The 27,573-nt window shown below is 43.3% G+C and overlaps 2 protein-coding genes across 3 annotated transcripts in view; both read right to left on the minus strand.

Annotated features, from left to right (window-relative positions):
• The window catches only part of hivep3b (HIVEP zinc finger 3b), a 46,783-nt gene extending 33,543 nt beyond the window's left edge, over nt 1-13,240 (minus strand). For both annotated transcript variants that reach the window (XM_030393706.1, XM_030393705.1), the window contains exon 1: nt 12,963-13,240. The gene's annotated coding sequence lies outside the window, so the exon portion shown is untranslated. The remainder of the gene's footprint in view (nt 1-12,962) is intronic.
• Nucleotides 13,241-19,835: 6,595 nt separating this feature from the next.
• On the minus strand, nt 19,836-27,150 carry serinc2l (serine incorporator 2, like). The gene is made up of 10 exons (XM_030393709.1): nt 27,018-27,150; nt 25,991-26,152; nt 25,461-25,648; nt 25,281-25,360; nt 25,007-25,144; nt 24,667-24,836; nt 23,919-24,009; nt 22,304-22,454; nt 22,000-22,209; nt 19,836-21,567 (listed from the first exon to the last, which is right to left on the minus strand). Exons 1-10 carry the CDS (start codon nt 27,054-27,056, stop codon nt 21,429-21,431), a joined length of 1,368 nt encoding a protein of 455 aa, XP_030249569.1. The 5' UTR covers nt 27,057-27,150; the 3' UTR covers nt 19,836-21,428.
• Nucleotides 27,151-27,573: the final 423 nt, after the last annotated feature.

Genomic DNA, 27,573 nt, shown 5'->3' on the forward strand with positions numbered 1-27,573 from the left:
AAGCAGTCTGACTGCAAATTGAAGAAAACTGAAAATGTGCATACCACCAAAGTTAACCAGCGTCTGAACAAATGCAGCAGAGTGAAGGAGGAACTCCACTCCTGCGGTTTGTGATTCTGGAGAGAAGTCAGGACTGTTTCAGGTTCAGTGAGAACCCTCTCTGGATTTTATGGTCAGACACACACACACGCACGCAGAAACACACACATGCACGAGCTGGCACCTACCAAAACACAAACTGTCGCAAAACACACATTTGACAGGTCTTGGCAGAATCAGTCTTGTCAGCCCACAGTTTTCACTCTGCTCATTGTGGTCTGGCAAGACTCAACAGGCGTGTGGTTGGGAGGGACGTCATCTCACGTAGGTTGTACAGAGGATGATTGACAGATCCCCATCCTGCACGTGGACATCATAAACTGTCTCTCAGTTTTCATGTTCGAATAGTGAAAAACAAAAACAGTTCACCTGTCGGGTTACATGTTGGGTTTGTCCCAATATAAGAAACTGTTGAGCAGCTTTAACAGAAACTACGTCACTTAATTAAAAAAATATAAACTTTATAGATTTTATTATTGGAGATATCTAGTGACAGAGACATACAATGAGTTATTAAAGAAATAATTTCATACTAAAAGTCATGTTAGTGGCTTTCATGAGGCTGCAGTCAGACAACATTGTTCTCAGAGCTCAATGCTAATATCAGCATGCTAATTTGGACACTATTCACTATTAAAATGACTGTGGCTTCCATGCTGCTTTTAACTGTTCCCTGTTTCCCCTCCAGTCTGTGATGTCAACGGTGACATTCCAAGAAAATGTAGGTAAAAAGGTAAACGTGTCAACTGGCAATGTGAAAAGATTAATTGTCCACTTTTAGCAGATTAACCCACATGTAAGCACAAATGTTGGTGTAAGATTCGTAAAGTATATTCTGTTAACATTCTAGCATTTGCTAATTAGCACTGCACAAAGTAAAGCTGATGTTTATGTCACTGCCATTAGTTTATTAAGTACCAAAGTATTGGACAGACTGCAGTTTTGACTTGATGGTGGTGCCAGAGGAGAAGTCAGCTGTACAAATTCTAAGGCACTCCAACCTACACAGTTGTTTCACTCAAAATCTATATTGTCAGGGGATGAGAGTCGGGGATCATCAAAGTCAGCTCGTCAGTAATTTAGGAATAACAAATATCAGAACAAAACTTCCCAGCAAATCCACCCCAAAGAGACATTTTAGTCAGAGAGGACTGAAAGAACCATGTTGCCATCCACAGAGCCATGACTGATGTAAGATAGAGGATGAAAATAAGTGGATCAATAAATCGCACCCTCAGATTAAAGGCTTTAGAGGGATAACATTTTTGAAAATCTCACAGACTGGAGTGTAGAAGACTTGGCCAATACAATGAAACACAATGTTCACTATAAAAAAAGAAAAAAACCCTGCACTGTGGCTAATCTGATAACACTGTAGTTACACAGAGAAGCAATAAACAGTGCATTACACAGACTGATGGGATGAAGCACTGATACTCTCTGCAAAGCAAACTGCAGCCCCTGAGTTTTGCGGCTGCACTTGAGCAGCAGAAGAGGAAAAATGTCTGTGTAAAAAAGTCCAGGAAAAACAAGCCCTCTTTCCATCCTCACTGCCACTCCAAAGCCGTCGAGCTGCCATCCAAAAACCTGTGACTTTCGCATCTGTAATGCTGATAACAACGTGAGCAATCATGCACTCCAAAACACACCACCGTGACCAATGAAAGAAAGACTGTTGCTGGCTTAGCAACGGGGACAGCTCGCACTCACAAGACCAGAGAGACTGACAAAGAGACATTTCACACCGACGGCAAGACGAGATTTACAGCCAGAAAGACAATTTTCAGCTCATGTATCCATCTTTTTTTACACCTGCAACTATGTGTCTGTGTGTGTCTGTAATCCTCTGTTCGCTCAGAGACAAATTGATTTCTCCACCTCTCCTCATCCTCCTCCTCTCTCTACAAAACTCTCACTGGGGTTTCTCCTGATCTCCCTCTTCTGTGTAATTTAGGCACTCCCACAGTAATGGACACCCTACTCAGGGCCTGTGAGCGGGAACCCAGCCCCGCTGCTCCAGCTACTGTACTCCCAAAGAATCCTAATCAGCCTCTCAGATGGATACACTTGTGGGACAAAAGGAAGAGAGAGGGTCCCAGAGAACCAGGAGAGGCCTGGTCTCCCTGTGGGTGCAGGTGTCAGAGTGAAATATGGCGTTCAACCCGGGAGCACTTTGCGCCCACAGCCTCCCCCCACCCCCGGATTGACGCTGGCCCGCCAACCTGTCAGATGACATCGGGGCGAGAGGCCGGTCCACAGAGGATGGGCGCAGCAGTGCCATTAAGCATATTACAGTTGCAGCGTGTTGATGAAAAATCAAAGTCTGCAGTGACTAAGCCGGGGTCGCTCCCTACAGCACTTTGCTGACTGTGCAAAGCAGGAGAACGATGGAGGCGGTGGGGGACTACCTGGGTGCAAACACTGGGACTGCTGACTGTTTGAGATTGTTGGGGACAGGAGGATTACATAATAGAAATCACTGTAACACCTGCGAGCGAGGGATAGCTTCCAACAGCTATTCTCTGTCAGTTTTCACCAAGATGTGTGACAGCGAGTCTTCCAAAGACGACGCGTTATGTGCTGGATTACCTTTCAGATCTCATGAGATGGCGCAGGATAAGCAGGTAGAGAAAAATTGGATTGATGGATGGACTTTATGTGCAGTACTGTCGACTGTCGAGCCTCAACTGTTTCCCTTCATTCTGCCTCTCCCCGCAGCTTTACCCACACTCCAGCCCATCTCATCCATCCTTGCTGCTGCAGAGAGGCGAAGAAAACCTCGGCTTCAGCGTCTGGTCGCAAGAGGATAAGTGCGCCGCCCCTGTGACGAGCCGCTGGCGCTTTTTTCTTACAGCGTCTGTTTTATTTTCTCAATTACGCCGGGTGAGTCTGTGTGACACAAAATCTGCGATATTAAACAAGCTGTTTTCTCCGCTGTCCTTCCATAACTTCACACTGAGAAGCAAAGAAGTCACCTGACTGCCCTGTTAATTCACCCTGACACGTGCCACAGATGTGACACGAGATTACCTCACTAAGGCCGCAGAGCATTGAGGAGCTGGATCCTGCCTAAAGAGATTCACCTGCTGTCATGTACGACGTTAGCGGATGAACTCAACAGCGAGAACAGTCTGCCTCATCAAGGATCATTAAGGTTTCAGACAGACACCCAGAAGTAACCCAGACTAAGGCTCAAATAAGAAGTCAAGTAGGAGTGGGAGCAGTGCGTCTGCAAGTTCAAGTAGGAATGTTTAGTTAGGACTAGTCAGTCCTTAACATAGGACTGTACTTTCCAAAGTAACTGTTGAGATTCCAAAACACAGCAACATTACAGCTTATTAATGCTTAAAATAATAAAAGTCCAATGAGGCAAAAAACACTATTAGCCCATTTTTGCTGTCAAATGCTAAAGATCTGTAACAGAGTCAAGATGTTTTACAGTTTAACAATAAACTTGTTGACATCAGTGGATTGGAACTTCACCCAAAATCCAATAACTATAAATCACCTTAAGCATCGTTTTCTGCACTGTTGTATGTGTGTGTATCTAAAACCAAAACGTTTTCATATCCACCGATATTGACAACATACAGAGATACTGATACATCTGTGATAAGCCAGTACCGACTGATAGTACTGGCCAACAGATTAACTGATTGGGATCTATTGGCCACAACTTTATATAGAAGTTAAAATAAAGGAAACATCACTGATAACACTTTACTGGCCACTGTGAGTGAGAACAACTATTCAAAGTGAGGCAAAGGTCAAAGTTGAACCAGAAAGTTGGTCTGTAATGATGGTGACAGCTTGGTTGCTCAGCTGTCATGTCATCATCTGTAACCGCTTATCCCTTTCCATGGGGTCGCGAGGTGTTGCTGCTGGAGCCAATCCCAACCTCGTCTCAGGGCGAGGGCAGGGAACTCCCTGGACAAGTCACCAGCTCATCACAGGGCCCTCACTGATGAGCAAGGTGTGGTTCAGTATCTCACTCAAGGACACTTCGACATGCAGCTCAGCCCAGCCTGGAGCCGGGATCTGAACCAGCGACCTTCCGATCACTAGTCGACCTGCTCTACACGCTGAGCTACAGCTACCCCCGGTTGCTCAGCTGGACCTTGGTTTTGGCTGCATTCTGGGAATCTCAGCAATGGCTTAATTGATTACAACAAATAGAACAGATAGAATTAATGACCAAGCTACAAAAAGTACGTGAACTGGAACAAATCGCAGTTTTCCTTTAACTTAAGCTACCATGTCTGTTGCCCATTTCTGAACGCTTTGTAATTTCAGATTTGAGATGAGGATTTTTCCAACAGTTGCCGGCAGCCAAATAAACAATGAAGACTTGATGAATTACACAATTCAAGCATGTTTCGCCAACAGCTACCGTTTTATATCACCAGAGGTCTGATACATAACGTAACTGTTTTGAGTAACTTGTACTTTTTCGGTGTAGTTTTGACACACCATCCTTTAAATCTTACCTGAGCAGATTTTTAAAGAAACGGGTCTTCCAACTTATTCACTCATCATGATATGTTACGCATTCATGCACATTCCACAAAGAGGCCGACGGTCAGCTAGTCTCAGGTCTGCTGAGGCTCTGATAGCCTCCCACATACTGTTGACTCTATTCAAAGCAGCACAATGGCTGAGGCTAGGAGCTCTGTATGGGTTTCATACTGCTAATATTTACAGCTGGATTACCAAGAAATCTGTTTTTCTTCAGTTATTCATTACTCAGGTAACTTTTCAGCTCACACATTTGTACTCAAGTTAGTTATTTTGATGACTACTTCAACTTCGGTGAATGTCTTTAGAAAAATACTTTTACTTGAGTACAGTTGTTGGCTACTCCCATCTCTGCATACTGTACGAAAATAAGCGGAAATCAGTGCGTTCCTTGAATTGTAGCTGTCATACATGCACATTTCTAAAACAGAGCAGCATATTTTGCTAATTCAGGGGGTGAGAATAGAGAGCTCATGATGTGTAATCGACTGGGAGAGTACAGTCTGTTATGTTGACCTCATGCAACGTACAGTAAACAAAAGTAGGGCTACAACTAATGAATATTTGATCATCGATTACTTTAATGTTTAGTTTTTCCAATAAGTGTTTGGTCTATGAATTGTTGCTTCGTAACAGCCCATCTTCAAATCTTCAAATGTCTAATGTCTTCAGTTGACTATTGCCTTTAGTGTATGATAAATAGACAAGCAGCAAATCAGGTAATTCAGGCTGGAACCAGAAAATTGCTTTTATTTCATTATATTTGCTTGAAAACAACTAAAACAATTAAGTGATTATTAAAACAGATGACTTTTCTGTAAATTGACTGATTCATTAGTTTGGCCGATGTAATAAGCCTTGCCTGACTATTCCATTCTGCTTCCCGTCTCTTCTCTCTTCCAGTCACTGCGGCTGTCTCCAAAGCCCCCGTCTCTATAAGAAATGTATTATCAAAGAGGGAAATTCCCACATGTTTGCTGAGCATAATTAGCCATGTGCAAAATCATTCCCCAGAAGTATCTAGCGAGAGAACCAGTGTGCTTTGCAAAGTTAAGGGATACACTTGGTGATTCTTATTGGTTTTTACAAAATCAAACAACCAGGAAGGTTTCTTTTTTTTCCATCTCCTGCAGAATAATAGCAAGCTGTGAACGTCCTCTCCACGGCTCTGACTCAGAGCAAATACACACCAGTGTAGTGAGATGGGTCTGGCAGAGCAGGGCTAGAATATGACAGGCACTCTGATTTTATTGAAGCACACTGGTAGCCTGTGTTCATTCTCATTCAGGCTGGGAAATTTGTTTGTAGGAACGCTCATGCAAATATTGACCCTGAATTAGGTGAAACAGACGCCCTCGCTTAGGGGCTGCAATACAGAGGCATCAGCATAAGACATCATAAACATAAACAGTCGCGGAATATATATATATAAACACGCAGCAAGACATACCTTAACAGTGCACACAAACACATCTTGTGTAAATACACCGTCGTTTGCAGATCAAATGGAAGCTGTCTGCAGAACCCGAAGCCGTTTAAAGGTAGATCTGACCTCAAACAGGATGCAGAGCGCAGCATCAGCAGCGTCGCAAAAACCACAACAAAAATGACAAGTTCTACCCCAACACAACACACACAGACCAGAATCCGTAGAATTTTCTGCCCTTTAATGGGGTGAGGAGAAAATGACCTTCCCAAGTGACGGCGGTCGACCACACTCCTGCATAATTAACAGCATCTAAAATGAGGCGTTCTTTTATATGACCTTACCTGACAATGTCAGGGCACAGCTTGCCTTCAGGGACTGTGTGGGAAATAACAAATGCACATGCATGTGCGTGTGTGTGTGTGTGTGTGTGTGTGTGTGCCACCACGCCGCGGCACACTTCTTTTTTATCTTGTTTTAGACATTTCTTCTACCAGATAATGGATCATACTGCAGAGCGTGCCTCAGAGCTCCCCACAAGCCAGAACATCTCTGAGCATGAAGTCACTCCAGGTGAGCGAGAGCGTTCCTCTAGGCTGAACATGGCACACTGCAGACTCACAGCGCCATGAGAGAGACAAAACACATCTGGATTCTACTGGAGGCTGCTCCACGGATTTCACAGGGTTGTCTAAAGAGTGCAGCTAAAAGAGGACGTGTGTGTGTGTGTGTGTGTGTGTGTGTGTGTGTGTGTGTGTGTGTGTGTGTGTGTCCAGGGGTTAGTTCGACTGCTCTGCTTCAGTGACAGTGACACGGCTGGGGAGGATTGTGCTGGAGCGTCGCCTGCTGCCTTGATTTGCTCGGCAGATCCCCGGCAGCGCTGGAAGGATTTTCCCCCCAAAGCCCTCTTACCCTCCCGCCAAGCAGAAATCCCCTCCAATCCTTCCTCGCAGTTACTGCAGGGACGCCTTACACTCTGAGACAAAGGAGTCCAGAGAGAAGAGGAGAGGAGAGGAGAGGAGAGGAGAGGAGAGGAGAGGAGAGAAGCATAGAGGAGAGGAGACAGAGGAAGAGAGGAGAGGAGGAAGAAAAGTTATGGAAAGAAGAGAGGAAACAAAAACATGATAAAGGTTAGGTTAAGTGAAGATGAGATGGAGTAAAAGAAGAGAGGACGAGGAAGGGGCTAGGAGAGGAGAAGAGAAGAGAGGAGAGCAGAGAGTAAACAAAAAGAGAGGACACGCGAGAGAAAGAAGAGAGGAGAGGATGAGGAAAGGAGAAAAGAAGGCAGAGAAAAGAAGAGAGGACAACAGAGGAGGGATGGAAGAGGAGGTGCGCGTGGAGAGGAGAGAAGGAAGAGAAAAGAAGAGAGGACAACAGAGGAGGGATGGAAGAGGAGGGGCGCGCGGAGAGGAGAGAAGGAAGAGATGGACGAAGTGAGGAAAGACGAGAGGAGACAAAACTAGAGGAGGCGAGAGAATGAAGGAAGTAGAAGAATGGAGAAGAGAAGAGACGACAAGACACGAGGAGAAGAAAGGAAAGCAGAGAGGGACGGGAAGGAAGACAGGAGGGGGGATTGGTGGAAGTGAGGAGGACGAGGAGGAGCAGAGGAAAGGATGGAAGGAAAAGGGGAGAGTAGAAAGTAAACAAAAGGAGAGAATGGAAGAGAAGGAAGAGATGGGGGAAAGGGGGAAAAGAGGAGGAGGAGAGGAGAAGAATTGTTTCTAAGAGTTCTAAAAAGGTTCTCATTCATTCTCTCTCTCTCACACACACACACACACACACACACACACACACACTTCGCACATTGTCATGGGACCAAGATAAGACAACACAGATGGAGATCCTCCCGGAAGAGGACAAGGGGGGGACACGGCAGCTCCAAAGCGAGAACGAGAGGCACATTTTGGAGGAAGTGAAGCACAAGTTATCTCTGCAGGTGTCAGTTAATCAAAACAGATCAGTGTGGCGAACAGACACCTGCAGATAGGGACTGTGTGAGCCGAGGGGTGTGGTCCTCCTGTCTTGGGACCCGGAGAGAGAGGGGAGGAAGATATCTGGGCATGGAATATAATATCCCGCCTACATCAGCGATCAATACACACACACACACACACACACACACACACACACACACACACACACACACACACACATACACACACACACACACACACACACACAGCATCTGTAGGCAATCTTCGAACGCTGAGAGAGCCAGAAGGACAGGATTATTCCTTCATTTAACTCTGAATGTGCAGGAGGTGATAGCTACCGCTTTACCTGTCTTATCAGTTTTCGTCCCTTCACCATGAGGTCCTGACCAAGCCTCTCCAGACATACCTGTGGTAAGCGGTGCACAGGAAGCTTACAGTCACTATTACACAACACTGACCACTGTGGAAAGGGAACACCTGTACAAAAATGTCCTCACCGCTGATACAAGAGGACAACAGGTCACAGCATGTAAAGAAAAAAAGAATATGAAATCGCAAATCACGTCGGCATGACCTGCAAAAAGAGTTTCTGTGACGCGATGAATGTTTTGAGGGACGGGCTCCGTTACAAAACAGCAAACCCCCTCGACATTCCACTTGGCTACCGACTGTGTCGCGAGCAGCTAATGATTAACTCTGATGAAGGGAGTGTTTTAATGAGTAATCCCTTTTTCCTCCCTGCGAAACCTGCGCCGCCCACCCCCGGTTTGTACGTGTACATCATCATCCACATATATCATTACATAACCTGGGCTGGCCCGGCTGGCACACACGGGAGCGGGCCAGCCAGGCAACCACACTAACACACATACAGGACAGAGTCGCGCTCGCTGGCACGCACGGGGAAATTCTATCTCCATTCGGAAAAGGGGGCAGCCGACACACTGGCCTGGGCGAGAGGCTGAGGCGAGGCCACACACTGATAGATATTAACACAAACACACACACACACACTGACTGAAATGATACGAAAGCAGATGCGGCCATGTAACAATGCAACTGGATGCATGCAATCAAATTATTGGGCTAGTGGGGCATTTGTGAAGCTGCCAGGCTGGCACTCTTGACCTCCATTTTGCGTTGTGTGTGTGTGTGTGTGTTTGTGAAAATTGTGAGCCCAAGGTCTTGTTCCTGGTTCACTCTGGTCTCCCAGCACTACAGTGGGTCTATTCTTCTCGGGTGCTTCAGAGAACAGGATTAATGACCAACAGCAGAGACATGAAAAGGTTGTGTCAACCAGCCACCGGGATTTTATGGCCTGGGTGTGTGTGTGTGTGTGTGTGTGTGTGTGTGTGTGTGTGTGTGTGTGTTTGTGTTTATTTTACTTTAAGGAAACCAACAACAATGCCATCCTTCTTGCATGCTCCCTGTGAGAAAACAAAACTCAAACATGCTCGTACATGCCATTTAATACTTCGCGCTATCTGTCAAGCCAACACCGAGCACACAGCCAGGACCAGAGGCATCGCAACCAAGATTCCACATCCAGGGTTCAGACTAAACTGTCACTCTCTCTCTCTGCAGATCATCTCCTGATCCTCGGTTCCGGCGTGTCGACTTTGATCGAACCTCGTTATCTGTGGGAGGTATGTCTGCAGGTCGGAGCAGGAACTCCACACGACCCTCTCACATGTTTAATGCATTTGAATAAACATGTCGCCACCAGCAAGCCAAACGGCTTAGAAATATCAGGTGGGCTGTGTGCACCTTGAAAGTTTGATGTTGTGAAAGATGAAGATGTCGGCGGCGGCGCGATCGTTTATTATGGTTTCAGAGGAAGATTGGAATTTGCATTACATGTTATACACCGGGTTCAGAGAGGAGGGAAAAGTGTCACGTTTTAGAACAACAAATCTTATTAAGGCTGTGGAGCATCGAATCATTCGTGCTTGCTCATTAAGTCTTAGACTCTCTGACCCTTGGTTGTGCATAAATTACAGGTTAAAGAACTTAGTCTTTAAATACAAACACAGGAACTTATCAGTCAACTTATCTGTATTCACCATGAGAAGCAGCTAATTATCGGTTATCAGTATTGGCTGAGAAAAAGTCCATATCGGTAATATCAGTCCAGTCGATTTTAAGACATTTTAAGGCAGAATTGTTGCAGACTATGTCTTTAAATGGCATAAAACTGCCCTTATGGAGTGGAGTGTTTCTTGTGGCAGAGAGAGATACAGACACACACAAACCTGACTTACTGAGCTCCTCAGTAATCAGTGCCGACAGAGAGATACGTTATATTGTACCTGAACAAACTCATTGCACAAGTCTGCGGCTACGATTCTGAATACCGAAGCCTTTTGTAATGGCTTGGCGCTGCTAAACTGTTGACTGGTATGAAAACAGGTTCTACAGCAACACTGGTAATAGCACATTCACTTCCAGCTTTTAAGACATAGTAATTATTCTTAACAAGCCAACTTCTAACATTTCAGCCAAGTTACAATGGTATAAAAACATCAAAGCGACTTGCAGCTTTTATCCTCATCCATGTTGAAACCATAAACGGTCGGTAATCCCTGAAGCCCAGGTTTTTTTTTCCAACGATCAAATGCCTCACGATGTCAAACAATCTTGGAAATTTGCAAGGAAATGGAGCAGCGCTCTCCTTGGGTGCCTGCTGAGCTAGCGCCTTTCTTCAGCCAGCACCACAAGTGGTCTTGATCCAGGCCAGAGCAGAGCACTGTAAGGCTGCCACTTTGTGCTGATTCAATAAGAAATAATTGCATATTGGCCTCTCTCCACTCATCCCCTCTTCACCACCGTGGTCTGACACTTTACTGTATTTTCTGTGTGGTAGGTTACAGTAAGGACCCGGAGCGAGGGGAAGGACACTGCAGCATTGTTTTTTTTTTGTTTTTTTTTAACAGCCACATGCCTTTGAATTGCACGGGGAGTTGCACTGAAGCTCCACTGATGTGAAGAAAAAAAAGTCTATCTCAGCAGCACCTGGTTTTGGGGCAACCACAACCACTGTGGTCTTCATCTGCAGAAAGTAACTTGAAGTGCTGTCATTACATCACTTCCTGTAAAAAGCTGGCATGAGAGACATTAAAGTGCAGCGACTTTACCTTGAGTCAAAACTCAGATCGAGATAGGTGAAGATACCGACCAACCACATAATCACCACCATCTTGCTGCTGCTGTTTAAATTCCCCCAATGCACTCTGTCTTTGTGTAAACATATGTATATATGTATATATACATATATATAAACAAAAAGAGAGGATATATATATATACACACACACACACACACACGGGCCGGGCGGTGCTGCCTTCAAATAATATCACAATATTATATCACGATAGACGATATACCTCAATAGCACCTCATAAATGTTGGGACTAGGCCGTACAAAACGCTAACACAATGACACTTTCGATAAATAATCATCAGATGAAGGTTCAGTCATCCAGGTCATGGCAATTCAAACTGCTATATCGTAGGCAACGGGGCTTGTTTCAGTTTCATCATCACTAATGTGGATGTATGAGTAAGTGGGTGAAGGCAAGTATTAAGACGAGTGGAACACTCCGGTATGTTCAGAGAGTGACATCACTTTACTTCATTGCAGCTTTTAAAACCTGTATAAGACAGCAACTATGCTGTATCACAATATAACGCCATACAAAGTCTCTATAGTACATATCTATATATAATAAATATATAGTCTCATATCACTATAAGGATATATGTTCAGTGTCTGGTGTTTCCATGCAGAAAAAGATGATTGGGATCATTTATCATTCTTAAATACCCTGTGAAGTGTATTGTGTCAGTGCTCTGAAGTCATTCTGAACAATAAAGTCTAGTATTAAAACGTGTATGTAACTATATCGGCATTAGCCCCAAAATTCCAGCATCAGTTGGGCTCTACCTCGAGCCTTGAACTATTGGTGAGTTTCACAATATAAATGATTTGATAAAAAATCATCAGTAATGTGAACAGAATGTCTAAGTGGCTGAATGCTGGTATTAGAACAGGTAGAACATTCTAGTAAGTCAAGAAAACAACATTAATCTACTGCGAGGCAGCCTTTAATACCAGGAGAAGAAACATCTAGAACATCTAGGACGATATATAGCCTCACATCACGATAACGATATAGTATCAATACCCCGGCCAGCCCTGATCGATGCTCAAGGTGACCCCCTGGTGCTCTATTGATGGCCTGTGGGCAAACTATTTTGCATGACCAAAATGTCAGACATGTTACACAGTCATTCATTGTGTCAGCATGCAAATGCCACTATCATCACCCTGCAGTGTAAAGGTGAAACCCTGTGCGAGAGGGTGATAAAACATGATAAACGCTGGAGAGGAAGCTGGAGTCCGTTTTACTGATTGAAAAGCCTCCAAAGTAAACCTGCTCCTGTCAACTTAATCCATTTATCAGTGAGGCCGCGGATCAACTGAGCACAAAAGCATGATGTCATCCCTTAAAAATCTGCCAAGTGTAGGTGTTGCCCGCTCCAAGTTAAGTTCACAGGCCTGGTGTGTGTGGCGGCGCTGATCTAAAAACTTGTGCGTGGCCCTGCGTGTGTCAAGTGTGCGCTGTTGCTCTCCTCTCCGGGGTCTGTCTCTGAGGACAGGCGGGCTGGATGGAGGTATAGATGTGATGAAGCATATGCTGTCAGCTGGATGTGTGCAGCGCCCCCCGCCGCCGCCGCTGCTGCTGCTGCATGCAAACACATCCTCGCCTTTTTTTTTTTTATCATCACCTCTCACTATAAAACACAACGAGACAATCTCAACTTCATGACTCTCTCCCTCTCCCCCTCTCGCAGTGACACCGCGGGTTGGTGGGATCCTGCGCCCTAACTTCACACCACACAGCGCTCCCTCCGCTCAGTGTGACAGCCAGTGCAACGTCACCGAAACTAAGTCATAAACAGGCAATAACATTACGGTTCATACTTACCAGCTTGCTACAGAGCGAGCGCTGCAGCCGAGTATCCCGCGGAGAAAGGGCCAGAAGTCCGCATTTCCTGGATCGCGTTGCGCCGCTCGGAGCTGCTCTCGGTGGCAGCGCTCCTGCGGACGGAGAGCCGGGCGGGCTCGGGCTGCTTCCCACTGTTGTGTCAGACCGGACAGCGATGCCACATTCAGCTGATCGCCACAACAAAACAACATCTCGCCCTACGCAAGACACACTCCGCCGCTCCGCACCACCCCGCACGGCAGGTCCGGTGGGCACCGCCCCCCGCCCTCTCAGCCTCCGCCAGTGGGCCGGCGCGTCGAGCCCACCTCATTAATAATCATGAGCTGTCGCGGGCGGCCATTGGCTGAGGAGGAGCGGATCCCGGTTAATCTTATTAATTCCAATTAGCCGAGCGACCTCATGAGAGTTTGCGGAGGCTGACTGGAGTAATGATCTGGTTTACTTCATCTACACACACACACACACTTCATTTTCATGTCAGAATAGGACAACAAACTTTCATACTATTTAATACATATATATAGTAAACAGTATGAAAGTTTGTATACACACACACATCTATAGCCTATATGGGGACTTGTTCTGGGATCTTACTTTTCTCTGAAAACTGCTTGTTTATTCAGTGATGGAAGAAATAGGCCTAAATATTTATGAGTTTGTATTATTACCTCATTAAAGGTGCAATACGTGAAAATTGGCCACCTTGAAATCATCCCAAGAGGGGCAGCATGTCACCATAGTGCTAACTGCTGCCAACTGAATCCTCTCCATGCATCCGTGACATTAGCCGCCGTTAGCTCGCTAGCTCAGTTAGGGGGCTACATATTGCATCTTTAATATTGTAAATGTAAACATTTTGAGATTGAATTTCTTCTCCAAAACGACATGGTGCCCCTTTAAGTGATGCTGACATTGCATCACACACACAAACGAGAAAGAGAGAGAGAAAGAGAGAGAGAGATAATGGAGGTCAGGATCTGAAGCCACAAATCAATTAACTCCTCCTGGATGAACTGTCAAAGAGTCCCAGTTTTACAACCTTTTGGCCACATGTCAGAGCTCCGAGTGAGTTTTTCTGCACATCTGATGACCCTGTCAGTCTGACCTCATACCTGAGGGACCAATAGTGTGTGTGTGTGTGTGTGTGTGTGTGTGTGGGGTGGGGGGGGTCAGATAGGAAAGGTCGGTGAGGGCAGCTGCTCTAGTGGCTGCTGCCTGAGATCAAATGGTGCTCTAAAAAGGCCATCAGAGCACACAGGTGGTGTTGGTGGTGCTCACCGGCAGCACGAATCATCTTTTTCACCTGCATATGACTGTCGTGGTGCACAAGTAGTCCATGGAGAAGGGTATTTAAAAAAAAAAAATAACAAGACAACAGCTGAACTACACATCACATGATGTCTAGTGGAGCAGAAACTGCTGCAGAATGAGAAACACTTCGTCCTCGTCTGCATGCGAGCGTACAGTCAGTCCCGCGCTCTGTGGCTCATATGTTCAAAGCTGTCAATGCATCTGCATCCAGCACTCTAAACTCTTTGTTCCCCGGCGTGGAGAACAGCTCCGCAGCATAGAGGAAAGGGAAGGGAATATAGGGAGGGGAGGGAGGGAGGGAAGAGCTGTAGCAAAAAAAGAAAAAGAAAAAGAGGAGAGCAGAGAAAGACAGTGGGAGGAAGTGAGAGACAGAGCAGGAGCCGGTGGAAGGAGTGCAGGGACACGCTGTGGTGTGAGCGCTCCGCACCGCTACAATATGACTCTGACGGGCTTATGTAACCAGACTGGCCTGGCATTTGGCTCACAGCAGACGCCGGCTGCACCGACTATTATATAACTGCATTAGCTGCTCCTCTGAGCCGGGGGTGAGCATGCGCAGAGGACGGCCCCCCCACACATAACACACACACACACACACACAAACAGAGAGAGCGAGAGCGAGAGAGAGAGAGACTTTTAGACTTCCAGCTTAGGACACAGAGACTGCATTGCAATGCAGCCAAAGCAATCTAAAAACAAGATGAAAGAAAGCCCTCTGGAAGATGAGCGGAATTTCAGCAATTTAATGGAAAATAACACATTTCACTCACAGCGCGGTGACAGGCGTCAGCATCTTCACTTCCCATCATCCAGCAACAAGTATCCCATCCTGAAAAGCCTAATTGGGGCTTAATGTTGGGTAAATGTTTCCAGTGCGCGTGCAGTATGCCAGCAGGGCTTAAACTCAATTAGCTCCCCTGCATGCAGCGCATAATGTAATGGGCCTGGATCCCACTCTTAAAAACCCAATTACACCTCAGACGGGCATTTCCAGTCATCCTGTCGGAGAGGTGGTCAGGGACGCACAATCCGCTCACAAAGCAACACTTCTCCAATCCAGCGCGAGGAGGAACGGTCGTATACCTCGCACGGTTCGTTTAATGCAATAATATGAACGCTGAAACAAAGCTGGAAAGAGCAGGAGGATCTGACCTTATTCTCGACAAGCGAATGCGAAACGCAAGCCAAACGCTGACATTTTCCAGACAAATGTGGGGAAAAGAGAAGTGAAGATTAAGGTCAGAGATAACACGGCAAGTGATAACCATTGTTTCAGTCAATCTGCAATTAAAAATCCCCAGGACGCCTAACCAAGCATGGCTGCAGAGCCACACTAAGTGGTTCATAATCATCACATTACAGCCTCTGATCTCTTATTACAGCGACAAATTGCATCTGACGATAACAGAGGAAATGAAGGTGGGATTTATGACACCGGAGCCACTGGCCAAAGGCGGAGAGTGTCTTAAATCTGCCCTCGGAGAAAATCCAAGTTCACATTTGTACACCTGATGATAACGTGGGGGGATAAAAGTGCGATTTATGACATTTAGCTAATTTGTTCTCCGAAGCTGTTGGCTGTGTTCGGGAGGTTGTTAAATCTCAGACGGGGCCTTAATGGACGAGTCCAGAGCAAAAGAGTTCTTTAGTCTACTCGTGGAGCTCAGTCTGAGGTTTTCACACTAAACGCTTCAATCACTGAAAGGAACGGGGGGGGGGGCAAGAGGTACCTTTACAAGAGTGAGGTAAAGAGTAAAAAGTGAGATAACCTTAAAGCAATAAAAAGTGGAAGCCATTAAAGATCAAAACACAGCCTCGGGATCTGGAGCCGTGACGTCACGCGTGTCGGTTTTTCGCATTTATTTATGTTGTTTATTTCGGGCATGTCAATTCATAAACATCACATTTCATCATTGTTCAAATAATACAATACACATGGCCGAAAGGGAAAAGCGGGAGAAGCCAAAGCTTATCAAGTCCCGCCCCCACCAACAGGATAAAATCTTCATCCTGATCTTTTCTTGTCATTTGCATTTTACATTTTCTTTTCTTTTTTTTTCAACTTCTTTTGTTATGACCTTTGACAAAACATATTACAGCAGTAGCATACAGAGCTGAATTCAAGCTCTAGACAGTACATACAGATTACATGTGTGTCTACTGTTGTGTGCCGATTTACAGGGCTAGTTGAGTTCTTCACAGCTCAGAAGAACTTGTGATAACTCACAGTAGTGTGATTGTTACTACAACATCTGTGTTTAACGATGACGATTGCACAAGACTCGACGTCCCCCCCCTCCTCCTTCTTCTCCTCCATGTGTCTGACCCTTGAAGTGAAGCCATGTGTCAGGACGAGTGTGCACGACTTGAACTCAGCACAGCGGTCACACAGAGCGGTGTTCCGGCTTCATGACAAGTCCAGTGCAGGAGCAGAGCTTCCAGCTGCCAGTGGTGAATCTCGAGGAGTGTCTCTAAAAGGCAAAAAAAAAAAAAAAACACATCACACACACACATCATTATTTGTCACATACAATCATTCTCAGCTCAACGTTGTGAAACGTGCTTTGCTCTACTCCTTTTTCTTTTTTTGTATATATTTTGCAGCCATGCTGTTTTTCTTTCAATGAAACCTTGTTATTAGTTACCCAATACTAAATACATCATCATAACCTTCTACGGGCCTATAATAGCCTCACTCTGCATCTGCTGTCATTGCTGCAGCAGTCGCTCCACTGATGTGTTTCATTGTTGTGAATCATATTCTAAATTTGTTGTGTGGTTCCAGGGCTGGAGCCATGGAGTCAAGTTTTTTTTGGGGGGGGGGGGAGGGGATTCTGGGTGAAAACTAATTTCCTGCCATTCTTGAATATAAAAAATTCATTTACACATGGGTTTTTATTGCACTTGACTCGGACTTCATGTGGGATCTCTGCCGAATATAATGAAATACAGATAATAACGCTGGTTGAGTACACCCGCGAGCTGCCGGTCGTTGGGTGAATGTGTGGCCAGTTAACTTTGCAGACAACTTAGCTGTGGTAACTGACGTACGATTGATTAGTGCCGCTCATACCAAAAACTTTGGTCTCCAGTTTGAAGAAGAAATGATCCTAACATTAATGCAAAGCTAGCAAGGTTTATATGCTCAGAATGTTTGGGCTTTTTCAGTGGCTGATGCTTCATTCAGATAGAATGATCATCTCGGTGTCACTTTTACAAAACAATCGCAATTGTGAGTGATAAAGGCAAGCCTACATAACACTTATGTTTACATTTAAAATTAATAAAAGCGGCCACTTCAGTACTAACAGTAATGATAGTTACATTTTAATAAGTTAGTTATGTTATGATCACATTTTCTAATGTATATTTCAGACTGTGGCCGCTAAATATAAAAAATATACAAATGTGTATCAAAATGAAGGCTGAATTCAAAGATGGGCGTGGTCCAAGCAAGGGGGCTAAAATTAAGGGGATGGCCACACACACTTTACGCCCCTGGCCCCCAGTTGTTTTGATTTGCGCTGTGTAGTTGAGATCAAAATAAAGGCCGAGTTTGGAGATGTGTAATATTGTAGTAATTACGATTGAGCAGTCATGGGTCGGAACATCAACATGTTGACAGGCATCATGGCTGGCAAGATCGTCTCTAGCTTGTTAATATCAATACATTGGGAGGGGAGGGTGTTTCTGACAGATTTATACATTATAAATCTGGCCCTGTGTGGTCCTAATTCAATCTTTTAATCGTATATGTTCTCTGATATACTGACGCTGGTATTGAGATGTTCTTCTTTTCCATCTGTGCATTAAGTATTTGCCCTTCACGTCCCCTCACTTCTGACACAATTTGAGTTTCTGCTCCTAGGAATATTTATGACACTGCGTACTGTTTTGAAAGTACTTCTACTAAATATTTTCTTTGCCCTCTCATGGCTGTTTTCTTATGTTCACAGTAGTGTGCTGTGGTCCTCCCCACAGTGCCGGGGAAGTCTTTGCTTCCTCCCCTGCATATAAGGAAACGGGAAATAATTCTCACAGCTAAACTATGACACAACCCATCAACTCAGGATTGTCATGGATAGGCTAAGCGAGGGGTGGTACTGTGGGAGGGTGGAAGTCGACAGGAGGTAGTGTGTCCTGAACAGTTCTAGACGGTGCCAACAGGACTGAGTGACTGTAGCTGCCAAAACCAACAGGCCTCGTCTGCCGGCCAGGCGAGAAGGAAATAACACAGCAGAGGCTGCGAGCGCTGGCACACACTGCTCTGTCTCTGTACCAGCACAGGGGGGACGGGCCGGACACATTTACTGCTGCAATTTACAGTTAGGCAAAAGGGGTCTAAATATGTTATTGTGATTATTATTTACTATTATTATTATTTACATGTGCTTTCAATTTAGCTTTGGACAGCTGTCACAGGAAGCTAACTGGCTGAACAAACACTCAGTTAAGGGTCAAGGCAACAGTGACTGATGTCAATGTGTCCCCGTTCACACCACTGCTGAGAAAGTGTTGGAGTTTATCAGATATACATTTCCTTGCAGTGAGGTGTACACAGTGTGTATAACATACAGCTTGCTTGTTTTGGTGTGTAATCTATACATGATGCTTCACCCACAGTACAGAACGTGCTGTAATGTGTACATCACAGCACGTGCAGCCCCTCCTCAGCCCCCTCACTCTGGTCCCTTATGACCTTTATCTACAGGGTGATACACCGAAAAGAAGAGACAATGCTGTCACAGGAAGGTGTAATTCAAGAGCAATAACATCCATGGCACACCTACATGTCGGCAGCCATGTAATGTAACTAAGTTGTCTTACTCAAATTATGTACTTAGGTTATCTTTTTTGATATTTTCAGCTACTTCTTTCTTCCTCACCACTACATTTTAGAAGCAAATCATGTATATTTGAATTTCAGCATTTATAAATATATGATACATATATATATTTACTTTTGATACTTACTTACTTTAAGTACATTAAATATAATCCTTTTTCCGTTTTTTAAACTGAGACCTTCACTTTTTCCAAAATAATATTGTAACACATCTGTTGGGTACATTTTTCCAACACTGAATGTAAACACATTAATTACCATATCAGTAGATAGAGGTGAATAAACTATTCTGATCTTGCACTTAAAGCAGCAATACTTCAGTGCAGAAATACAAATACAATAGCCTTGCATTTAATTTTTACTTAGGTAAAATGACTCATTCCGCAGAATATGCATCATGTAACATGACAATTAAAATACTACTTTATATAGTTTATCTACAGGGTAGCTTTTTCTAACTCTATAATATGTCATCATTTATTTATTTATTGATAAAATGTTTAATTATGAAACCAAATCTGCAAAATAGCTACAATTGCCAAATATATGTATTGGAATAAAAAGTACAACATTTGTCTTTGAATTGTATTGCAGTAGAAGTATAAAACTTGCTAATGAGGATATTTCACTCAATTTATTTGGACTTTTTATAGGACATAAGCTTATGTGTCGATTGAGGCTGCATCGAGACAAAACGTGAGCAACAGAACTTTATTAAAAACAGTGTTTATACATTAAATACAATGTTAATTCCTGTCATCGGCCTGTGCCTTATGGCATGCAATGAGCACAATGTAAGGCAAGGCATAAAGAGCACACATCAGCATTAGTGATACATTTGCTTTGAAACGCAGGACTACAAAAAGGCACTTAATTAGTGTTTTGAAATAGAACATGTTATGATCATACAATGGCAATCTCCTTTGTAAACAATAATGGGAACATGTACAATACATTTGACGGGATTAATAAATTAAATTGATATCAGTGTAAAAGAAAAAAAAGGTTCCAATTGATCACAACACTTTCAAAAACTCCATTCACAATACTCATATGCAGCCAGAGAAACAGGAAATGTGATTTGTATGTGTGGGCACTGAAATGTTTAAAGAACGTAACAAAAACAATGGATTGTACCAAAAACTTTTTTTCACTGGTACGAAATATTCTGGCCTTATTTTGACTCATACCATTCATATTGAAATTGAGGTAAATACTATATAATGCATAAAATAACTGTACAACCATTACAACCATCAACATACTATGAAGTCAATTTAACCATTTAACAGCAATTTATCAGCACTGACATGTGTCATTATTGATTTGTACACTGCGACAATTAAAAATCCCTTTTTCTTGAGTTAGTAACACCCTTAAGTGTAAGCACCGTCACCTCCTGAACCGTACCGCTGCACATCGCATGATGCTGATTGCTATGGATCAATACAGGTCTCCCTGCTGCAAATCGACTGCTATGCAGGTACAGATTGTTTTGCCCGTGGCTGTACAAGGCCGAACACAGTCAGACATGAAGAGGCATAGCACCGGAGATAAATTACCATAGGTTGAAGCAGACAAGGAAGAGCTGAGATTAGACGGGTGGTCTATTAGGGCTCTTTAGCTCAAGGTGTTATAACATGTGGTTGCATACAGCCTAGCAGCAAAAGGGAAGCCCTGTTACGATCTCTTGGGTGTGTCATATTCCTCTTATCTAACTCTCACACTCACCTAACTCAGGGGCTCCCGAGGAGGGATCTCCTCATTGCCCCCAGCACCAAAACAGTCCAGCTAATCAGGGGGATTCCAGACCTGGCCAATCAGAGAAGTCTGACGTCACAGGGCCTTTAAAGGGGAATCTGAAACGGAAACGTCTGAGGTATTGCTAAAGTGCTTTTGTTGCCAAGTCTTTGTGATAGTCCAGTAACTAAGATCCAGCAAAGAGATAATAGAGCATCGGGTGGAAGGTAGGGAGTTGCCTATTAAGGTGATTTACTGGCAAATAAAATGATTTCTTGCAGCCAAAACCATCATCCATCAGGCTAACTAAAAAATCCACTTACACTTAAAAATTCTGTAGTAATTATCGCACTAAATACTCATACCGGGAGGAGTAAAACAACAGAATCACAACAACAGCAGAGGCAATTAATTGAAAGAAGGAATAAAAGAGAAATTAAAAGTGTTTCCTTCAAAATATTCTTCATATTTCCTTTACAGCATCGCCACTCTGCCTAATACACAAGGCAAGAAAACAAAAAAAAGCCAGCTAAAAAGGCTGGGTGTGCTCAGTTGAAATCCCTGTCAGGGAAGATGAGAGGGGCAATGAGGGTCCAGAGGTAGAGCCCAAGGCCCAGCCAGCTGGAGCTCATCTTCACCCACACAGCTGGCATGCTGCTCTGCATGGCCTGGGTGGTGGTGTCTGGTCTGAGGGAGGACACAGAGGGAAAAGGTACAATTTAGTGAAACCAACTCAACCAACACAATGTACTCCAATTTATTATGTAAAAATGTTTCTCATATATTTCCCATTAATGATTTTATAAATCACTGTTTTGGAGGAGATTTTCTTTTATAAACTGAGCTGATTTCAGAAAATGACATTCAAGCTATGTTTTTTTTTTTAAATGGGTAACTTTCAGGTGAAGTAATGTGCTCTCTAGTGGCCTTCTCAAAGACCTACAATGACTGCCATAACCACTGAAAGCTATTGATTTCAGGATGTGTACATTCTTCCACCTTCCCACGTTACTTCCACATCAATTACGTATGTGAATATCTGTGTGCTTCAAAGCTGTCAATTTGGGGCATAAGTATCTGTCTACTGGGGAAACAGAATCTGTATTAAAATGTACTTACTGGTACCAGTTGGTGAGAGTCATCATGATGTAGAGAGAGGCCAGACAGAGGTGGAAGTGGAAAAAGGAGTAGCTGTAAGTCACTCCCTCCTCCTCATTGTCCACGGCCCTGCGTATGCCGTCCTCTCCCACCACACCCTCTCCTCCTGACCCTCCGCCCTCCTCTGTCTGCATCAGCTTGTTCACCTGGGTGTTACTGGATGAACGGATACTGGGCGAGGGACAGAGAGAGAGAGACCGTTTTAGAAAAAAATATAGGCAATACAAAACGTTTTGTAAAATGTAATTTGTGATGTTAAACCTACCTGGCGTAGAGAGTGCAGAAGAGGAAGATGATCAAACCCACAATGCCCTGAGCATCCCACCACTGCACAGTTCCTGGGGTGCTGTCACCGGGGGAGGGGGTGGTGCTGACGTTTGCCACCAGACTCAACAGGCTTGGGTTACACTTCCGATCTAAGACATCAGAGCAGACACGCAGCATTAGACATTTATCACACTGTAATAGGTTATGAAAAATAAATCATGATACAGTGAGCCTCTCTGCACTTATCCTGTATCTCTCGGTATCTGAAATCTATCTATAATGACAATAGGCTTTCTCCTTTTTCCTTGTATAAATTAACTCAAATGCTGACACAGCAGATGGTAAGAGATGCAATATAATAACACAATATAAGGCCATTTCTCCCTTAGAACAGTTTCCCTTTTAAGAGGGCTACATCTACACTACAAAGTGTAGAGACGTCTGCCTTCTCTCCTAAATGATGGAACTAGATAACACTCAAATACGTCAATAAATAAATAAATAAATAAATAAACAAACAAACAAACAAACAAACAAACAAACTCAGACAGACAACCAAAAACCTCAACAGCAATGTCTCTTTTAAGAAACCATGAACTGGTTACTGAAGACATCCATAGACCTTGTTGTAAGCAGTTACATCAAGGAGCTGTTTTCTTTCTAAGTGACTAAATCCTTTAAGCAAATCACTGCCAGGAGTAAGCATACCGCAACTTATGGATGAGAGGCTACCTAACAAAGCTAATAAAGCTAGTTAACGTTACAGCAAAGCCAAAAATGGCGCCATTTATGTTTACCTCCTGTGTTCCAAGCACAAGCCTGTTGTCCATAGACACACCCTTTCTTCTACATAGTGATAGTGTAGTTAAGTAGAGCATAGTTTGGTAGTACCACTATATTTGAAAGAAGGCAGAAATCTCTACAGCTGATATCTCCAAAACTCACACCAAAACAATCTCTAACAATCTCTAGGAAAAATACATAGGTTTGATCTTTGTGTGAACTACCATTTTAAATTCCACTGTTGACAGTAAAACACTATAAAAACAGGAAAGGTGTTTGTGCTTTTGAAAAGTATGTTTCTGTTTTATACTAAATAATGCTTTTAATATGTTCGCTTTACAATATAAAATAGGCAGCTGTTTCATATGATATCTAGCAAAGATAAAAGTGCATACTGCGTTACAACATCAATATCAAAGAGATAGGGAGATAGAGATCTAGAATATAAAATGAAGGATTTTTTTCAAAGACATGTGTAATGTACTTCTGTGTGGGTAGTATAGAGTTTCACATTGTGTGTAAATGGATCTCAGATGCGCACACATACATATAACTAACCCTACAGTCACAACAAGCTTGCTCATTGTTGCCTTTTACTAGGAAAAGGCAAATCACACAACATGAGACCAGGAAGGTGTGCCAACTATTAGCAAAAAGCAGCTCTTTGTTCCTATAGCATGTCATGGGACAACTCACCAGTACGATCAAAATGCTGCAGCAGATAATCAGCAGATACATATATTGAAAGAAAACTGTGAGTACAATCACAGCAAAGCATGCCACCAAAAAAGTAGAGCTGCAACTGAGGACTAAGACAACAGGAGACTCACTTGGATTGTTGGTCATTGCAGACCAGGTGACATACATGGTGTAGAGGGAGATGAGGGAAGCCTGGAGCAAACCGGAGTGTGGCTGGGCTTCCTGTAACAAACAGCGCAAACACAAATTGAACCAATTAACTAAACTGACAACAGTAAAATAATGCTGAGCTGCCTTGAAACCCATGTTATAGTAACTGTATTTCTAAGTACAAAGTATTATAGATATAGAGTTTTAATTTCACTACATAGTGTCCCTTTAAATTTAAACTTTTTCTCATGGGACAACAGCAAAGCCATGTCCACACTATGACAGATACAGTAAATGTGAAATAAAAAAAGGTTTCCATCCACACAAGTTTTTGGGGGTTGTTCCTTCAAATTTCACAACTGAATGACCATAACAATAGCAAAAGGCTTTTTGTGCCATTTTTGTTCAAGGCATGTTAAGACATTAACATAAATACACAGTGTACCACAGTGACATCAACTGCACTGTGTGACCAGTTATAATGACTCATCACATAAAGAGTTTGAGGAGATATAATCTTTGCCTCGTACTATTTTTGCTACATTGTACCCAACATTTAGGAAAACCTCTGCTTTCCCTGTCAACACCACAAAGTAAGGCTGGTATTTCCCCATTTATCCACTCTAGAAAACCTCTAACGGTTCTTAGGTTGATTTCAAAGAAGACCAAAACAGGGAACAAAATGTTTTTAAATGTATCTGCATTAGTGTGGACTGGTCCACACTGTACCTGTATCTTGGGTAGGATGGAGACAAAGGAGATGATGACGCAGAAGATAAGGTTGAGGCTGATGAAAACTTTGTGCTCCGTGCAGTCGTCAGGCTGTGTGTAGTAAACGTAGAAAAGCACCACAGCCATGAAGGCCAGTGCATAGTGGAGGAAGGTGAAAGACAGCAGGCCTGGAAATTACATGAAGATACATCAATGCAAAAGTTGTAAACCACAAGTGGGTAACAACGTGATACTAACATGAACAACAGAGGAAAATCTATCTAAACTATTCCAATATATACCACTGTTATAATTAGATATTAAGAAAGAAAGAACTCTTGTGAAGTTGATGCTGTACCTGCGAACCAGCATTTGTTGTCACTATTTTCAGCATTTTCTACCCAGACCTTGTTCCAGGAATGGGCAAAGTCGATGAGCAGAATAAGTTGGATCAGAATAAAGATGAAGGATCCAGTGACTCCAAAGTAAAACCACACTGTAAAGTGGACAGGAAACAGACACAGCTGATACAATTTCCTGTAACTGTTGATCCGGAGAAGTCTGAGTCACTCACAGTCAGTGTCTGCTCAATAAAAGGACCACAGTTTATTAATGATTATTACTGTCATTACCGCTATGAAATGTTCCATCAGGGATGAAAAAAGCTCCCACAGTAATCCCGACCAGGATCAGAAACTTAAAGAACCAGAACCTGAAAGATAAAAAGCCAACATCAGTACAACAGACAGACCAAGTAACACATGCAAAACTGTCTTTATCCCTGAACACATGTGCTCCCTATTATCACTCACCCATTTTGAATAGGTGCACGTGGGTCTTTGCTGCTACGGACACCGATCATGATGGCGGCGAACAGAAAAAAGAAGCACGTCATGGCGAAGCACATACGGTACACAGACTTGTAGCCCACAATGACATCACAGTTGACATGGTTTTCGATACCAGGTATTGTAGTTCCTCCTTGGCAAAATCCTGGGATCTACAAAACAACAAGAATGCAATAATAGCATACAACAAGATGTATAACACGTTAACCATTTATTTTACAGTATATAAACATAATCATTTCCCGTCTGTGTAGCTTTTAATATGTAACTATCCTATCTCAGGTAATTACACCTGGACCAAAGCCAAAGACCTACTTTTGTTTTAGGTAGGTAGGTCATAACAACAACTTCCAATAAGATACTAGTGAAACAGCCACTACACAGTATATGGAAGAAAAGACATGCACAGTAAATACATACTGCAGTTCAGGAGATCTTTTAAATGCAGTACAACACTAAAAAACATAATGTATTAAGACCCGCAGTTATCTTACTTTTCGAAGCTGAGTCTCCATTCCAGGCAGGATCATGATGACAGACACCATGGTCCCCAACAGCAAGAAGAAGGAGAAAACCAGCCGTGTGACAGTGGAGTTGTTGGAGGAGGGACAGCAGCCACACAGGAGGCATGGTGCTGAGCCACACAGACAGGAGGCCTGTGGGTGATGGAGAGGAGGGGAAGGAAGTGAGAGTGGGAAAAAGAGTTAAAGACAACAGTCAAATTAATGTAGGCAACTGCTTTGGCAGAATGCCAATCATAAATTGGTCTTGTTCCATTAGATATATTGGGGTCGGTAAATTATTTATCGGGATAGTGATAAGAATCACCCACAAATCTTTGACTCCTGTCATTCAAAATGAAATATACAACACGGGCCTATCACTAGTTGGCCTAGTTGTTCTATGGTTTAACCTCCCAATGGCTTTTCTGATATGTTAACACAGAGAAGAACAAACAAGTTTCACTTTCTTTAATCCAAGGTTTCTCACAGTGCCTTGCCTTTATACACTGTCTATGCTAACGCTAACATTACCGTTGTCTGAGCCAAACCAGGAGCTGTCGTCCTAAAATACAGTGAGCCATAGCAGACTGTCATAACTCGGTGGCATTCACTATCCCACTTAGTTAGGTCAAATGAGTTTAACGTGGGAGTGAATGGCCTGTTCTGACACTTCCTCAGTTCCCATTATTTATATATTTACTCTGCTGATTCACCAACTTACTAAGCCAACAACTTCCTTGGTTTGCCTAGCGTTAGCTTTACGTCTCGTACAGCCAAGCCAGCTAACTAGAATTTGACGTTAAGCGAACGTTAAGTCACTGGTATTAACGTTACTCATCTTTGAAATGACAGCTTAGGTTGACTGTCGTGTCGCGTTAGCTTCTAACTGCTCCTACTCTTTAGCTAACATTAGTTAAACGTTAAGCTAGCTCACCTATCGTTGGTGAGTGCGACGAGAGTGGACTGAAGCCTTCAGTTAGTATCTAAGATGATATTCGTGTTAAGGTTAGATACTTACACAGCTGGCTAAAGAGCACAAGGCGAGACAAGCCCCCATGTTGACATTAAATTGCTGGAAATAACGGTGGAGTAATGTCGCCTGTCGTCTTCCCGTACACAAAACGTCGGAAGTTGGTCGACTGCTTTTCAAAATAAAAGTATGTAGAGTGACATAAAATGACAAGCTTTTCAACATAAAATACCTCAAATGAACAGTGTCATTTGCAACATTTTAAAGCAATACAACCTAGGTCACGCAACAACACGTCATTTATGTGTGTATCTCATGCCCAGTTCTGAGAGAAGAACCTTTTTTTTCTCATAGAAATATATAAACTATTGTTTGTTTGTTTTAATCAGGTGCTGAGCAAACTGTGAATTAACATTCTTTAACTGCTTATCTATTAACCGTTAACTAATCACATCACTTGATCACACGCAGATCCATTTATTCATACATAAATCATTGGGAGTCGAGCGTTAGTTAAGCATCTCTTAAGTATATGATTCGTACCCTCACTGAAATGTTTGTAGCAGTCCAATTGTTTGAGACTTGCTATTTTTCTTTGTTTTGG

The sequence above is a fragment of the Sparus aurata genome, chromosome 17, assembly GCF_900880675.1.
Source record: "Sparus aurata chromosome 17, fSpaAur1.1, whole genome shotgun sequence".
Taxonomy (NCBI): domain Eukaryota; kingdom Metazoa; phylum Chordata; class Actinopteri; order Spariformes; family Sparidae; genus Sparus; species Sparus aurata.